Source organism: Balaenoptera physalus (genome assembly GCF_965194825.1).
Source record: "Balaenoptera physalus genome assembly, chromosome: 10".
NCBI classification, from domain to species: domain Eukaryota; kingdom Metazoa; phylum Chordata; class Mammalia; order Artiodactyla; family Balaenopteridae; genus Balaenoptera; species Balaenoptera physalus.
The window spans coordinates 107,631,095-107,647,529 of NC_138889.1; the positions used below are offsets into that span (position 1 = coordinate 107,631,095).

General features: G+C 50.2%; 1 protein-coding gene across 3 annotated transcripts; it reads left to right on the plus strand.

The window, feature by feature from the left end:
* Positions 1 to 1,636: 1,636 nt before the first annotated feature.
* SF3B2 (splicing factor 3b subunit 2) lies at positions 1,637 to 15,430 on the plus strand. Of its 3 annotated transcripts, none has more exons than XM_082477044.1 (22): positions 1,637 to 1,817; positions 1,977 to 2,026; positions 2,206 to 2,283; positions 3,071 to 3,319; positions 3,535 to 3,582; positions 4,709 to 4,826; positions 5,544 to 5,644; positions 6,005 to 6,101; positions 6,267 to 6,358; positions 6,741 to 6,956; positions 7,110 to 7,247; positions 7,567 to 7,647; positions 7,855 to 8,082; positions 8,884 to 9,033; positions 9,706 to 9,795; positions 9,908 to 10,015; positions 10,783 to 10,890; positions 11,178 to 11,320; positions 11,410 to 11,511; positions 14,457 to 14,556; positions 14,660 to 14,845; positions 15,182 to 15,430. In XM_082477044.1, exons 1-22 carry the CDS (start codon positions 1,685 to 1,687, stop codon positions 15,251 to 15,253), a joined length of 2,688 nt encoding a protein of 895 aa, XP_082333170.1. In that variant the 5' UTR covers positions 1,637 to 1,684; the 3' UTR covers positions 15,254 to 15,430. The 3 variants fall into 3 exon arrangements, with proteins under 3 accessions (XP_082333170.1, XP_082333168.1, XP_082333169.1); XM_082477042.1 differs by having other exon boundaries at positions 1,638 to 1,817; positions 3,532 to 3,582; XM_082477043.1 differs by having other exon boundaries at positions 1,638 to 1,817; positions 1,980 to 2,026; positions 3,532 to 3,582.
* The last annotated feature ends 1,005 nt before the right edge of the window (positions 15,431 to 16,435 follow it).

Here is a 16,435-nt window from a genome sequence, read left to right on the forward strand (position 1 = left end):
GGTGCTGCCTGAGTGGGCTGACAAGCTGGAGGGGAGGGCACTGCTGTTCTTTCTTCTGTCCTTTCTGGGTTTGGCTTCTCCTCTGGGAATGTCAGGAGACTGGGATGGTGGTAGTGATGAAAAGGGGAAGGATTATAAAAAAAAAAGGGGGGAAGGGTCCAGGTTTGGGTGGGAGCAAAGAGAATTTCCTAGCCTGGGTTAGGATGTGAGCAACCTTCCTGGTCCAGTCCTTTTCTTTGTCTCTCCTAAATCTCACCTTCCCTGGACCTGACATCCCATTCTTTTATCCCTGCTCCCAGCTACTCCTCTGTTGGGGGTGGTTGGTGAAATAGAGCATGCTAGAGAGAAGATCTGAAGGGTGTGGGTGTCAGGGGGAAAGGAGACCATTCTGAGGTTCCCAGCTCTCTCACCCAACACACACACACTCACACAGGATGGGAGCCTGGCTGTCAGTGAGAGAGCAGAGCTAGAATGGGAAAGGGACCTCACAGCTAGTGGCAGAGGGGGGAATGTTAACTGAATTGACTGGTCAGGACAGGGAGAAGTAGAAGGTGGGCAAGCAGGGGGCACCCGCCCATCCCTCCCTCAGGGTCACAGGCCGCTGGTGGGGTAGGGGAGCAGCAGACAGGGTCAGCTGCAGTGGTAGGCTGGTGGGGATGAGGGAAGAAAAGGTCCTAAATTTATTTTATTTATTTTTTTTGGCTGCGCCGTGAGGCCTGTGGGGTTCCCTGACCAGGGATGGAACCCCGGCCCCGCAGTGAAAGCACTGAGTCCTATCCACTGGACCGCCAGGGAATCCCCTGAGTTATTTTCAAGACTAAAAAAGACCCAAATCCTGTGGCCAGAAAGACTGTTACATTTGCTTTTTTTTTTTTTTTAGTAATCATTTATTGAACGCCAGGTACTGCGAGCCAGTAAAAACTCCTATCTTGGGGTTGGAAGTGCGGAGAAAGGGCAAGAAAGAATTCAAAACAAATGGTGGAGGTTTCGACGTGTTATGGGCACTCCAGGGCAGGAAAGGCGGGAGACAGCTTAGAGGAGATGACATTTGAGCCGGCCAGGAAGGTGGAAAAAGGGGCTTTAGTGTGGCCCTTCCCCCAGGTCGGCAGCTGGAGCTCAGCCGGGAGGGCCCACTTCGCTCCCAGCTCCGATCCCCTTTCAGCCCATTCATCCATGCCTGGGCCGGGGGTGGGCGGGCAGACAATCAGACACTGTTTTATCACAGGCATCGGCTGCAACCTCCCGCTTGGCGCCCACAGCGCGCGGCCGCCGGGGGAACGAGTCCCTCCGGAACGTAAGCGTCCGGGCCTCTCACGCCCGACCAGGGAGTCGGGCCGGAAGGCGGGAGGTCAGTGCTGCGGCCGGTGAGACGCTGAAAGCACGCTCTCCGGGCAGGACCAGCTTTCCCCGCAGCCCCGCCCCGGCTCCGGCCCCCACTGTTCCCGGTGCCGTGACCGGCCACCGTCCTCCCCTCCCGGCTTCTAACCCGCAGAGACCGTGACCTGCGTACTACAACTCCCAGAAGGCTTCGCGACCAGGCCGCTTAGGACCATCGGAGAACGGCAGGGGGTGGGCCCTAATCGGAAAGGTCTAACAACCCTCGAGCGCTGCCGGAAGTTCCGGGAAGTGGGCTGGGAGGCTGGCCCGAGCTTCCGGGTTCGTCGCGCGCCTTCCTGCGGCTAAGATGGCGGCCGAGCATCACGAGCCCCCTAAAGGAGAGTTGCAGCTGCCGCCGCCGCCGCCCCCTGGGCACTATGGTGCCTGGGCTGCCCAGGAGCTTCAGGCCAAATTAGCAGAGATCGGAGCTCCGATCCAGGGTGAGGAGCACGGGAGGTCAAGAGCGGGAAAGTGCAGGCCTGCTGGGAAGCGGAGCTGGTTACCTCGGAGACTCGGGGGCGGGGGTGGAGGCTGGCCGCGGGGCCCTGACTTGGGCCTGCTCCGCCTGACCTACCCCATTGATCCTGTGCTTTGCCCAGCAGGGAGTCGCGAGGAGCTGGTGGAGCGGCTGCAGACCTACACCCGCCAGGTAAGTGTTGGTGGCGGGACATCAGGGTAGGCCGAGCTTTTCGAGGAGGCATTAATGATCCCTCACAACTCAGTCCGAGCTCTGGCAGACAGGCGCTGGGTAAATTTTGTTGAACAGAGCGAATGTTGTTCAGTGGAAGAGCTCCTTTTGGACTGACTCAGAGTCCTTCTCTTTCTCAGACCGGCATCGTCCTGAATCGGCCCGTTCTGAGAGGTGAAGATGGGGACAAAGCTGCTCCCCCTCCTATGTCAGCACAAGTAAGGAGGTTGTCCGGCTTGATAAGATCCGTTTCTACTCACAGTAGCCCATCCTCTCACATGGAATGTACGGGAGGGATGCAACTAGCCAATTGGGCAGGGAGGTACTGTGATGACAGAATTGGGAACTCTTCAGTTTTCCCTTGGTCCTGATCCTTGCGTCTTTCCTCAGTGTCAGCTCCTCCAAATTCTACATGTCATTTAAGATTCAGCTTAAATATCCGGAAGCCTGATTTACTCCACCCCCAGTGGAACGTAGTCACCCTCTTCTCTGCCCTCCCAGCACACAGTTGCCATGTTATTCAGTGAGAAACTAGGGCTTACTCCCTGATTTTATTTCATACTCTCTATATTTATTGAGCTCTTGGGGGGCACACTGGCTCCAACTCCTCTCAACTTCCATGTCTTTTCTGATCCAGGATTTGACTCTCTTTCTTTAGAGCAGTGGCTCTGACTTGGGGTCCAGGGACGTCTATGTGTGGGATGAGAAGTTCTTAGATGGCCTTTTGAGGTGTCCCTGAATCTCCTGAAATTGTATGCAAAGTCTATATTCATGATATTTTTCTGGAGAGCGAGTTGATAGCTTCCATTAGTTCGTGCCCCAGAGTTAACATTGCTATAGAGTATTCTTGATATCCTTGATATTGCTGTAGAGTATTCTTTTCCTGAGTGCAAGAATTATGCGTCATTTGACTTCACATCCCAGCACCTGGCTTATAGCAGTTCCCCAGCAAATGTCTGCAGTTAGATAAATGCTGCCTAGTTAACGGTCTTATTTTCCCCACAGCTGTCTGGGATTCCCATGCCACCCCCCCCCATGGGACTCCCTCCTCTGCAACCTCCTCCGCCACCCCCACCACCCCCACCCGGCCTTGGCCTTGGCTTTCCTATGGCAGTTGGACCCCGCCCACCAAACCTGGGGCCCCCTCCTCCTCTCCGGGCCGGCGAGCCTGTGGCGCTGTCAGAGGAAGAGCGACTAAAGCTGGCGCAGCAGCAGGCGGCGTTGCTGATGCAGCAGGAGGAGCGTGCCAAGCAGGTAGGGCAGGTGGCAGCCTGAGCCTGGGTCCCATCAGGGTCCCTAAAGGGGAGTGGAGCCTCAGAGAGAGCCGGATCCTGGGGCCAAGGCTTCTGGGAAGATCTGAACCAAAGACTTGGGCCCTAGGCTGGAAGAGGACGCCAGGAAGCAGAGTTGTGGCAGACTGACCTGTGGGGTATTGGTGCTGGTATGAGCTTGTTTTCTTTTTTAAGCAGGGAGATCATTCACTGAAGGAACATGAACTTTTGGAGCAGCAGAAGCGGGTAATGCCTCCTCATCCTAACCTTTGACCTCAGGGTCCAATCCGTTGTCTGTCACTTCTCGTGCTTAGTGTCTAAAATGAGAAGTACCATTCAAGTTTTCCATGGAGGGAATTCCCTGGCGGTCCAGTGGTTAGGACTCTGCGCTTCCACTGCTGGGGGCCTGGGTTCGATCCCTGGTGAGGGAACTAAGATCCTGCAAGCCGCATGGTATGGCCACAAAAAAAAAAGAAAAAAGTTTTCCATGGAAGTTACCTCATCCTCATCTAAGTTCCAGTATCTCCCAAATAATTCTCTCTTTCATCTAGCCCAAGGGTTGGTAAACTGTGGGGTACAGCCTGTTTCTGTATGGCCTGTGATGTAAGAATGGTTTTTATATTTTTGAAGGATCGTTAAAAAAAAAAACAAAAAAAAACAAATGGAGAATACACAACAGAGTCTGTACAGACAGTCTGAAAAGGCTAAAATATTTACTGACTGGCCCATTACAGAAAAGGTTTCCTGACCCCTACTAGTCTTACATGATATCATTTTAGGTACATTGGAGAGAACTCTGGGCTGATTTAGTCATTTGTATCAGATTTAGTTTAAACGTGATGGCTCTGAGTTAGGGAATGATACATAAGACATTCAGCCACAGAGATGCATTATATCAGTTGTTACCCCATAGGTTACTCAGGAGTATTAGAAAATAAGCATTAACAGCAACAAATATGGAAATATTTATAGAGTACTGTCTTTGCCCAGATTGTGCTAGATCTTGAGGGGTAGGTAGAAGAAAAGAATTCAGTGTTCCTTAGAAATAACTTAATCTCTTGGGGAAGAAAAATCTTGTTAAAAAACAGAAGGTAGTGTTTATTAAATATTAAATTCTCTGTTAGGAACCAGAAGTTTCCCAGGGTTTTTATTGGTGTCATTTCCAGGGGTTTTCTTCTGTGGTGAGAGGGCTCCTTCACTTGGATCAATAGCCTGGAAGTGTGGGTGTGGCGAGGGTGTCAGAACACGGGTGGTACCTGATTAGTCAGTTCTCCTTGGGCCAGTTACCTGGCTGAAAGGCTGCATTTGCCAGGGGCTGCCTGCCCAATGGATTTCCAAAGCGGTGTCTCCAACTCCTACTTCCCTCTCGTAGGCAGCTGTGTTACTGGAGCAGGAACGGCAGCAGGAGATTGCCAAGATGGGCACGCCAGTCCCCCGGCCCCCACAAGACATGGGCCAAATTGGTGTTCGCACTCCTCTGGGTCCTCGAGGTAAGACCGTGGAAATGGAAGGGAAGGGCAAGGAAGATGATGACAATTTTTAACTTAAGTATATGTCACGTAAAAAAGTACACATATTGTTAAGCGTACAGTTCAGTGAATTTTCACAAACTGAATACATCCATACAACTAGCACTTGGACCAAGAACCAAAACTACCAGCACCCTAGAAGCCCTGCACCCTTCTAGCCACCCCCTCTCCCAAGGGTAACCATTACCCTGACTTTGAAGCAAGGAAGGTAATTTTTATTTTTTTATTTTTTTTTTCCAAATCATTCTTTTTTAAAAAATTTATTTATTTTATTTATTTTATTTTTGGCTGCATTGGGCCTTCATTGCTGCGCACGGGCTTTCTCTAGTTGCGGCGAGCAGGGGCTACTCTTCTTTGCGGTGCACAGGCTTCTCATTGCAGTGGCTTCTCTTTGTTGTGGAGCATGGGCTCTAGGCATGTGGGCTTCAGTAGTTGTGGCACGTGGACTCAGTAGTTGTGGTTCACGGGCTCTAGAGCACAGGCTCAGTAGTTGTGGCGCACAGGCTTAGTTGCTCCATGGCATGTGGGATCTTCCTGGACCAGGGCTCGAACCCGTGTCCCCTGCATTGGCAGGCGGATTCCCAACCACTGAGCCGCCAGAGAAGCCCCAAGGAAGGTAATTTTTAAAATGTGTGATTTGTCTTTTCTGACTTGAGATTTTGTTTTGTCTCCTCTCAGTGGCTGCTCCAGTGGGCCCCACTCCCACTGTGCTGCCTATGGGAGCCCCTGTTCCTCGGCCTCGTGGTCCCCCACCACCTCCTGGAGATGAGAACAGAGAGGTGAGATTGCTGATTTCCTCCTAGGGACAGGAGAGTGTGTTTTAGAAGGGACTGTTTCTGGATTTTTTGAGAAGGATTCCAGAGAAGATGGGAGAACTTCTGGGGGTGGGGTTGGGTGGGGGGAGCCATATTTCCTTAAAACATACTTAGGTAGGGCAGGAAGTAGGGTCTGGGAGACGTTTCTGGGGTAGGGTTCTGGGCGTCACTTTGCGGGATGCTGAGGGATGGTTGAATTCAGTTGGTGTTGTCCCCTCTCTGCTGTTCCCAACACCTGGCCAGCAGGCTTTCGAGTACAAGAGGTAGGAGTCGGGGGAAAAAGGGCACTGTGATCACCCCCTCTGCCTGGGTTGTCTCTGGCAGATGGATGACCCCTCTGTGGGCCCCAAGATCCCCCAGGCTTTGGAAAAGATCCTGCAGCTAAAGGAGAGCCGCCAGGAAGAGATGAACTCTCAGCAGGGTGAGTGTGTCACCGTGTCCCAAGGGCTGCAGGGACGGAACCTGCAGAGCTGAGGCCAAGTTTGCTTCCCTCCTCCCTCCCCCGAGGAGGATTTGAGAGAGAAACTGGCTCTTGGTAAAGAGGGGTTACCGTGAAGAGACTGATGGCCTCCTTCCTCCCTTACAGAGGAAGAGGAAATGGAGACAGATACTCGCTCGTCCCTGGGCCACTCGGCGTCAGAGACTGAGGAGGACACAGTGTCCGTATCTAAAAAAGAGGTATGGATGGAGCTGGATCTGGAAGGGATGTCAGAGAGTGGGTTTGGGCACTAAAATAGCTCCTATTCTAAGTGTTCAATAAGCAGTAGCTGCTGTCTTGTGCCAGTTCTTTGTCCAAAGCATCTTACAGGTGTTTTTTATTCAATTGGCATAAATCCTTTGAGTTCTGTGATTCATGCCTCCATTTTAGAGCTGAAATAACTGAGGTTCTGAGAGATGCAGTAATGTACTCAGGCACACAGCTTGAGAGGGGTAGAACTTTGTGGTCTGACTTCAAGGCCTCTTTTCTCAGTCACTTGGGGAAATTGGGTGAGATTAGGGGTTGGGAGGCAAGCATGGTGCTTGGATTCCCTGACCCAGTTGGTTTTCCATGTTTTGGCAGAAAAACCGGAAGCGTCGGAACCGAAAGAAGAAGAAAAAGCCCCAGCGGGTGCGGGGAGCATCATCTGAGAGCTCTGGGGACCGAGACAAAGAGTCAAGCCGCTCCCGTGGCTCTGACTCCCCAGCGGCTGATGTGGAAATTGAGTATGTGACTGAAGAGCCTGAAATTTATGAGCCCAACTTCATCTTCTTCAAGAGGATTTTTGAGGCTTTCAAGGTACAAGGAGGAGCGCACTCGGAAGGGGCAGAGCTGAGCAGAGTAGGGGCAGGGATGGGGCAGGACGGGGTGAGGAGGGCATCTCTTCAGTGCCAGGTGCAGGAACCGGGGAGGGGCCCAGGGCTGGGGTTTCCATGCTGTCTGCCTCCTCAGCTCACTGATGACGTGAAGAAGGAGAAGGAGAAGGAGCCAGAGAAACTTGACAAACTGGAGAACTCTGCGGCCCCCAAGAAGAAGGGCTTTGAGGAGGAGCACAAGGACAGCGATGACGACAGCAGTGATGACGAACAGGTGAGGCCCTCGCCCTCCTGTTGGGGAAACAGGGACTCTGGGGACGAGTAGCTGAGATGCATCCAGCGAGGGACCCTGGTGAACTCTTGCAGGGGAGAAGTCCTTTGGTGGCTTTAGTTTCAGGGTAAGCTGGGCGGTCTGATTCACACCTAAGAATCCTGCTCACAAGAGATGATTGTTCTGGGACTTCCCTGGTGGTCCAGTGGTCAGGACTCCACACTTCCACTGCAGGGGGCACGGGTTCGATCCCAGGTTGGGGAACTAAGATCCTGCAAGCCGCGCAGCGAGGCCAAAAAAAAAAAAAAATGTCCTGTTCTAGGAAAAGAAGCCAGAAGCCCCCAAGCTGTCCAAGAAGAAGCTGCGCCGAATGAATCGCTTCACTGTGGCTGAACTCAAGCAGGTGAGAGCTGAGACGCTCCATCAGGCCCTGGAGCCCAGCTGGGAGAGCACACGAGGAGCTCCCGGAACCTCACAGGGGGTTTGCTATCGGGGTGGGGAGGAGGGCTTTGAAGGAGGCCCGGGACGGGCCCTTTGAGGAAGAGAAAGCAAGCAAGCTTTAGATCTGAGAAGTTCAGGCTTTCCAGAGGGGTGCTGCTGTGTTTTCCAGCTTGTGGCTCGGCCCGACGTTGTGGAGATGCATGACGTGACTGCGCAGGACCCCAAGCTCTTGGTTCACCTCAAGGCCACTCGGAATTCTGTGCCCGTGCCTCGCCACTGGTGTTTTAAGCGCAAGTACCTGCAGGGCAAACGAGGCATTGAGAAGCCCCCCTTCGAGCTACCCGACTTCATCAAACGCACAGGCATCCAGGAGATGCGGGAGGCCCTGCAGGAGAAGGTGAGGGCCTGGCTGGGGTTCAGATCTGCCCTGGGGGATCCACGGCCTCAGCAGCAGCCGGCTCCCAAAACCCACCTACACGTTAACCGTCTGATTATTTATTCTTCAGTTTAGAAGTCAGCACTGCATGTGACACATGGCGGGGAGGGCAGGAGGGGAAGGACATCTCATGAAAGGCAGACCTCACCTGTATGCTCAGAGCTCGCTCTCCTGCCCCCGCTGAGACTTCCGGTTCTGTGCGGTTCGGTTTGCCCTTGTCTCCTTGTCCCCCTGCCTGCACTTTGCCAGCTCTCTGATTTGCACACGGTGACTCCTCCCTCTGCAGGTTGCTGTGTCTGTAGTTCTCTGCCCCCTGTGTGAACCTGATGCACTTGTGGCTAGAAATGTATGGTGGTTGTGTAACTTGTAGAATTTAAAATTTTTAATTAAATACCCTCATTAGGTAATAGTTGCGTGTAGTGCAGAAATTCAGGAGGTACCAAAGCGCATGGTGAAAACTGCCTCCAGTTAGATTCTAGTCACCCAGCTCTCTGCAGAGGCAACTGATGAGCTCAGTCTCTTGATCAGATGGCTTAAAAAATATTTGACCTAGATAGCTGAGGCTGGTTTCATATGTTACATCTATTTTGTTCAGCGTGGATCATGTAATTTTGAGGGGCTTGAGCAGGAAGGATTTTGGTGACTTCCGGAATGAGCCAAATGAGGTTTCCCTCTGTCTCTTTTGGGAGTGGGGATTTAGACCTACCAAGAGTTGAACTTGGTGAATACCTTCTATGGTGTGTCTTCGGCCATTCTCCACAGGAAGAACAGAAAACCATGAAGTCAAAAATGCGCGAGAAGGTTCGGCCCAAGATGGGGAAGATAGACATTGACTACCAGAAACTGCATGACGCCTTCTTCAAGTGGCAGACCAAGCCAAAGCTGACCATCCACGGGGACCTGTACTACGAGGTCCGGGAGGGCGTGGGGAGGCAAGGCTGGGCCTTTGGTCATGGCTGTGTAACTCTGGGTCATAAGGGGTTTGGAAGCTGGAAGCGGGTACGGGGCCCCTCCCCTCAGCCTTAGAATTGTCCATCAGCTCCCCTTGGATGGAATGGAATTTGGAATGAGGTGGTTTTCTGAAAGAGAGATGCAGACTATGTCTTTGAGGTGATCATTGTTTATTGTGGGTGGTTTAGGAACAGAGGGGCAAGGGCAGATGCTTTTAGGAAACGTTTAGTATTGAGGGTAGGAGAAAAGTATTTTTTTTCTGATGCTTGAAATCATTAATCACCATGATATCATGCAATTTTTGAAGTGGAAGGACCTTGGAGATCATCTTCTCGAACGTCCTCATTTAGCAGATGAGAAAGCCTGTCCTTAGATTTGGCCATGTTCTCATAGTGGGTTAGTGACTGCACTGGGAGTCTTGCCTTTCTCCCTCCTTCCTGGCCTTTATTCCTTTCCCTACTCTAGCCAGGGAAAGAAGTGATGAGAATCAGAGTGGGAACTGGGCAGCCCTCAGTGGGACTTTGTGTCTGATGTGGATTGGGACATCTCGGCTTTGTTCTCATGTCCTCTTGCAATTGACCTCCCAGCGTGTGTCTGGTGTCCACAATACAGCATGCTTGGCTTTTTCCTCAGGGGAAGGAGTTTGAGACACGACTGAAGGAGAAGAAGCCAGGAGATCTGTCTGATGAGCTGAGGATTTCCTTGGGGATGCCAGTAGGACCAGTGAGTGCCAGTTATCTGACTGGGAAAGCAGAGAAGGGGTTGGGAATTGGGGCAGGAGGAAGACAAAGGGATAGGGTTGGGCAGATGGTATCCTGTCTTCTTTTTCCTGCAGAATGCCCACAAGGTCCCTCCCCCGTGGCTGATTGCCATGCAGCGATACGGACCACCCCCGTCGTACCCCAACCTGAAAATCCCTGGGCTGAACTCGCCTATCCCCGAGGTGAGCACTGTCCTTGCTTTCATTCTTCGCTGGCTCTACTTTTTAACTAGAGGATGATTTTCTTTTCCCTTTTCTCATTCTACCATGTGTCCTTTTTTTTTTTTTTTTTTTTTAAAGGAATGATGGTTTTTGTTTTAAAAAAAACCTGAGATGCTTGTCATAAAATGGTCAATCAGAATTGACAAGTACAAAGATGAAAACACATCACCCACATTTCACCACTCAGAAATAACCAAATTTAATATCTGGTGAATGTGTTTCCAGATAATCTCTCTGATAGACACTTGGATAGACAGATATAATTTTATCTCAGGAATGGCATTGAACTTATTTTTATTTTTAAAATTTTTTTAAGGAAAGATTTATTAAAGTGAAAAAGAAGTAATTGTTAAACTTCAGGTAAAAATTTCTGTCCCTTAAGAGTAGTAGGTTCTAAAAGCTTGCCAAAGTTAGGAAAAATCAGTAAGAAGTTGGAGTCATGTTTTTTAAAGTGTATGTTTCAGTTTCAGATAGCATGGACTCTGCCACAAAGGCTGAAATTACTAGCGTGCTTTCTGCTCCCATCTCCCCATCCTGTTACCTCCAGATTTTTGTTGTTTACTACTTTTGCTTTGTAATGCTTTATAAGATTTAATTCTTCTCTGAAATCATAATCTCCAGAGTTCCCAGGTGTTAGTTCTGTACTTTGGAGCATGACTTTTCTTTAGGGCTTCAGTGTTTCTTTTGGAGCATAGGAGTGAAACTGACTTGCTTTTCCTGTCTTGCAGAGCTGTTCCTTTGGGTACCATGCTGGTGGCTGGGGCAAACCCCCAGTAGATGAGACCGGGAAACCCCTCTATGGGGATGTGTTTGGAACCAATGCTGCTGAATTTCAGGTATGGGCCATGGCTGGCAAGCTTGGTCTTAGTTAAGGTCATGAAGTTCAGAGATAGTTGGTTTATAGCTTCATTAGCAGAGAGCTGTGTGTTCTGAAGTTTCAAAGTCTGGAAAAGGGACATATGTTTTCCTGAGATGTAATGCAAGCTCCCCACTGGCATATGACCTCTCTGTGGGTAGGGATTATCATCTGTTTGTTTACTCTCATATCCCTCTGTTTACAACCGCTTGACACATAATAGGTATATAGTAAACATTTGTTGAATGAATGAGTGATGTCTTTCAGACCAAGACTGAGGAAGAAGAGATTGATCGGACCCCTTGGGGGGAGCTGGAACCATCAGATGAAGAGTCTTCAGAAGAAGAGGAAGAGGAAGAAAGTGATGAAGATAAGCCAGATGAGACGGGCTTCATTACCCCTGCAGACAGGTGGGGGAAGCAGAGTCTGCCTCTCTGAAGTGGTATGTCTGTCTTTGGGGGCCTTGTCTTTACTCCAGAGCTTGTTCCTCTCTTCACAGTGGCCTCATCACTCCTGGAGGGTTCTCGTCAGTGCCAGCTGGAATGGAGACCCCTGAACTCATTGAACTGAGGAAGAAGAAGATTGAGGAGGCGATGGATGGGTGAGGGAACCAGGGAGGGCTGAGAGGGGAGGATTTTCAGCCTCTAGGTGGACTGGCTGACTTTTGTCTCCCGCCCCCCTGCTTTTTTCTTTTCTTTTTTTTTTTTTTAACTTTGGGTTTATTTATTTATTTATGGCTGTGTTGGGTCTTCGTTTCTATGCGAGGGCTTCCTCTAGCTGCGGCAAGTGGGGGCCACTCTTCATCGCGGTGCGCGGGCCTCTCATTATCGCGGCCTCTCTTGTTGTGGAGCACAGGCTCCAGACGCGCAGGCTCAGTAATTGTGGCTCACGGGCCTAGTTGCTCCGCGGCATGTGGGATCTTCCCAGACCAGGGCTCGAACCCGTGTCCCCTGCACTGACAGGCAGACTCTCAACCACTGCGCCACCAGGGAAGCCCCCGCTTTTTTCTTTTTAAACAATTATTGAACACTAGCTCTGTGCCAGGCACTGCTCTAGGCACTGGGACGTCTGCAGTGAAAAAGTCAGGCAAGGTAAACAAGTGATCAGAGAACAAGATAATTTCAGATGTGGGTAAGACGTGTAGCAAAGGAAACTGAGTAATAGGATGTAGAGGGACTTGGGTGGTGGGGAGGCCTTTGGGAAGGCTTACGGAGGAAGAGGTATTTGGGCTGAGAGCTGGGGCAGAAGGAACTGTAAGAGCAAGTGAAAGAACACTGGAAATGATAATAGACAATTCTTATTATTTAAATCTCTCTAAAAGATAATTGACCATTTAAACAAAAATAATAACCATGTAGAGTAGCCTTCCGTTTTGAAAGATACAGGATTCTAGGTTGACAGTGTTTTTTTCTTTCATTACTTTAAAGATGTTGATTCAGTGTCTTCTTTCTTGCATCATTTCTGACAGGAAATCTGTCATCATCCTTCCTTTGTTCCTCTGTGCATTTGTGCCATTTTTCTCTGGCTGCTTTTAAGATTTTCTTTTTATCACTGTTTTGAACAGGTTATGGACATGCAGTGTAGTGCAGCATGTTAGTGTAGTTATCTTCATATTTCTTTCTTTTTTTAAAATGGTTTGATGGGGTTTCTTTTCCTTCTTTTTCTGGCCATGCTGCATGGCTTGCAGGATCTTAGTTCCCCAACCTGGTGAAAGCCAGGAGTGAAAGCAGTGAAAGTGGCAAGTCCTCACCACTGAACTGCCAGGGAAGTCCCATCTTTGTGTTTCTTTACTTGGGTTTGTTAAGCATCTGGAATCTGTGCCTTTATAGTTTTTATTAATTTTGGAAAAATTCTGGCCATTATTTCTCCAAATATTTTTTCCTGTTCCCTTCTCTTTCTCCTCTCCTTTGGGAACTCCAATTATACATCTATTAGATTTCTTGAAGTTGACCTACAGCTCACCAATGCTCTGTTCATTTAAAACATTTCTCATTTCTCTTTGTATTTCATTTTAGAAGTTTTCTATTCCTGTGTCTTCAAGTTTGCTAATATTTTTTCCACTATTTCTAATCTGACATTAAACCCATCCAGTGTAGTTTTCATCTCTAGCAGTGCGATTTGGGTCTTTTTATATCTCCTGTGTCTCTTATTTGACTTTTGAACATACGGAATCCAATTATAATAACATTTTAATGTACTTGCCTGCTAATGCTAACATCTGCGCCAGTTCTGGGTTGATTTAAGTGGATTGATTGTTTTCCTCATTGAAGATTGTATTTTCATGCTTCTTTGCATGTCTGGTAATTTTTGATTGGATGCCAGACTTTGTGAAATGTACCTTGTCAGGTCCAGAATACTTTGATAGTCCTATAAATCTTTAGTTTTGTTCCAGGTTACAGTTAAGGTACTTGGGAACAGTTTGATTCTTTCAGGTCTTGCTTTTCAGGTTCATTAGGCAGGACTGAAGCAGTGCTCAGTCCTCTTCACTATTGAGGCACAAGACCCTATACTCTATCCAATATCCTGTTAATCAGGAGGTTTTTCAGTCTGGCTAGTGGGACTAAGCACTATTCCCAGTCCCGTGCGAAGAGCAGGCATGTATGATACCACTAATGCTTTCGGGTGGTTCTTTCCCTGGCCTTGGTAGTCTCCTCCCACACAGTACTCACCTGGGAACTTGAGGGGATCCTCTGTAGGTCTCTTGAGTTCTTCAGTCTCCGTGCTGCTTTCTCTTCTCCAGTTCTCTGTCCTATGATCTCTAGTCGCCTTAGTCTCCCTGCACTTTCAGCTTTACCCCTTCAACTCCTAGAGTCCTCTGTGCTCTCCAGGAGTTCCCCTCTTTATTCCGTAGCCTGGAAACTCTCAGTGCAGTAGGATGGACAATTGAAGGAATCACCTCATTTGTTTCTTGTCTCTCAGGAATCACTGTCCTTCGTTGCTTCATGTCCAGTGACTTGAAAACCACTGTTTCATATATTTTGCCCATTTTTTGATTGTTTCAGGTGGGAGGGTAAATCTGGTCCCTATTACTCCTTATCCAGAAGCAAAAGTCTCAAGTTTTGAGGAAGAAAAAGAAAGAAGGGTATTGGGGCTAGACTGTAGTGAGCAGGGATTAAGTACGGGACCAGATGATGAATCCTATAGGTCATGGTAAAGAGTTTGGGTTTATTCAAACAATGATCAGAAGCCTCAGAGGGTTTTGAGCAAAGGAGTGACAGGATGTGAATTCGGTTTTTCCTTCTGGCTGCTTTGTGAGAATAGATTTTCACCTCTTCCAGGGGGAGGGGTGGGGATGAAGTCATGGTCTGGGTTGGTATTGGTAGATTTGCTGTTGTATTTCAAGTAGCATTCTTGAAATAGGTGGCACTTCTTCCTCCCATGGGTCTCCATGACCTGCAGAGGCAGCTTGGGCAGAATTTTTCCCCTGGGTGTCTTGGAACCTCGCTGGGGAGCTCGGTGGGCCTGCTGCCCTTACTCCTTTTGCTGTCCCTCCTGGAGACCCTTTTATCCTTTCCTTTTTGGGCTTGACCCCCTCGTCCTTTGCAGAAGTGAGACGCCTCAGCTGTTCACCGTGTTGCCGGAGAAGAGAACGGCCACTGTTGGGGGGGCCATGATGGGGTCAACCCACATCTATGACATGTCCACGGTGAGCACTTGGAGGATACTGCTTTTGGGGGCTGGGAAGGGGGCAGGAGCTAGGGCTTCTGAGCTTCCCTTTGGAGATGACAAGGCTCTGATTCCTCTTGCAGGTCATGAGCCGGAAGGGCCCGGCCCCCGAGCTGCAAGGTGTGGAAGTGGCCCTGGCACCCGAGGAGTTGGAGCTGGACCCCATGGCCATGACCCAGAAGTATGAGGAGCACGTGCGGGAGCAGCAGGCGCAAGTGGAGAAAGAAGACTTCAGCGACATGGTGGCCGAGCACGCTGCCAAGCAGAAGGTGGGCGCTCGCTCAGGAGCCTGGCGGTGAGAGCCAGGGAGCAGGGCCGCCTTCTCAGTGGGCTGGCGTCCTCTAGTGGTGAGAGGGCGGGAGGACGCGGTGCCTGCTGCCCTGAGCTTCCTTGGGGTTGGGAACCTTAGGAATCCTCCAGTGGGCTGCCCTCTTTCAGGATGATGAAACAGGCACAGGGAGGGGAGGGAGCTCATCCAAGTCTGAGAATTCCAGCTTCAGTACTTTTTCCACAGACGTATGTGGCTCTGTCAGGCTGCCCACCCTTCGTTTTGGGGATCAGCCGGTGGTTTAACCTGTTGTAACCTGTTTCTTTCTCTCCTACAGCAAAAGAAACGGAAAGCTCAGCCCCAGGACAGCCGTGGGGGCAGCAAGAAATACAAGGAGTTCAAATTTTAGGTCCCCTCACACACCTGGTCCTCCTTTCGGCCCTTTGCCTGGACACCTGGGCTTCTCCACATGTGGGTCCCCAAGAGCCAGCTCTCCTGCTCTTCCCAGGGGCTTGTTATTTCATGTTCTTATTTTAGACCTGTTTTGTAAATAAAGCTGTTTCCCAAGGAAAGAGATGAAATGTAACACTTCTGATCCTCCTTCGTCTTTAGTCCCCTCCTGCAAAAGAACGGAAACAGCCATTTTCTACAACCTGAAGTTGCTCCAGTGGCTGGGGGCAGGCACTTGGATCAGATGTTGCAGTTGAGACTGGTGATGAAGCTAAAGCCACACTGAGATTGTGTGTTTTACCACTGCCTGCTTTTGTAGGAAGGCTCTGGGGGAAGGACCTCCAGGTCTGGTTTGACCTTACTGGTGTGTCCTTGGGGACTAAAAATAGCCAGCTTAGCGCCCTGGCTGGGCTGAGGAAGTACAGTGGGCTTGGGAAGTAGGCCAGGTCAGGCCTTCCTAATAGACCTTGCGGCCAAAAGAGTCCAAGTCCTTATGCGGGAGAGAGCACAGCTCAAAGTCTGTAGGTTGTCCTGAGTCCGTGTGACCCCTGGGTGGTTTCATCAACCAGTCTCCAGGTTTTGGTGGGTGGGGGGGCTGCTTTCCCAGGTTCTAGTCCCCCTGTCCTGGGAGGTCTTTCTGACAGGCTAGACTACGTTGGACCAATGGTTCCAACAGGCATTTGCCAAGCACTGGGGAGGGAAGTCACATGCTGCTGCTGTACCACTGATGCTGGTCCAAGCCCACCATCTGGGGTGCCGGCATGCAGGAGGCTTCGAGATGGTTTCTGGAGCCGGGAGTGTGGGTGACTCCAGGGAGGGTGAGGCAGTTGAGTAAGGCCTCGGGAGGAATAGGATTTTAGAAATTTAGTAAGTGACGAAGCAGAAAAACATCCCAAGTATAAGAAATTGAGGGTAGAGATGGGGGCTTGGGACTGTGATGGTTCTTTGTGGCAGGGGGACATTAGGGGCAGAAAATAGGTGGTTGGCTCCAGGTGGGTCAGGGCTTAACTTCAGATTCACCCGTGCCAAAGGCCTTCTGAACTCTAGGTCCTTGAGCCCTTGCCCACACTGGGGAGAAGCGGGGCGGAAACTGCCGGGCCCACAGGCGCCGAGCCGGCCGCTGGGTCTCCATCGCTCCCTT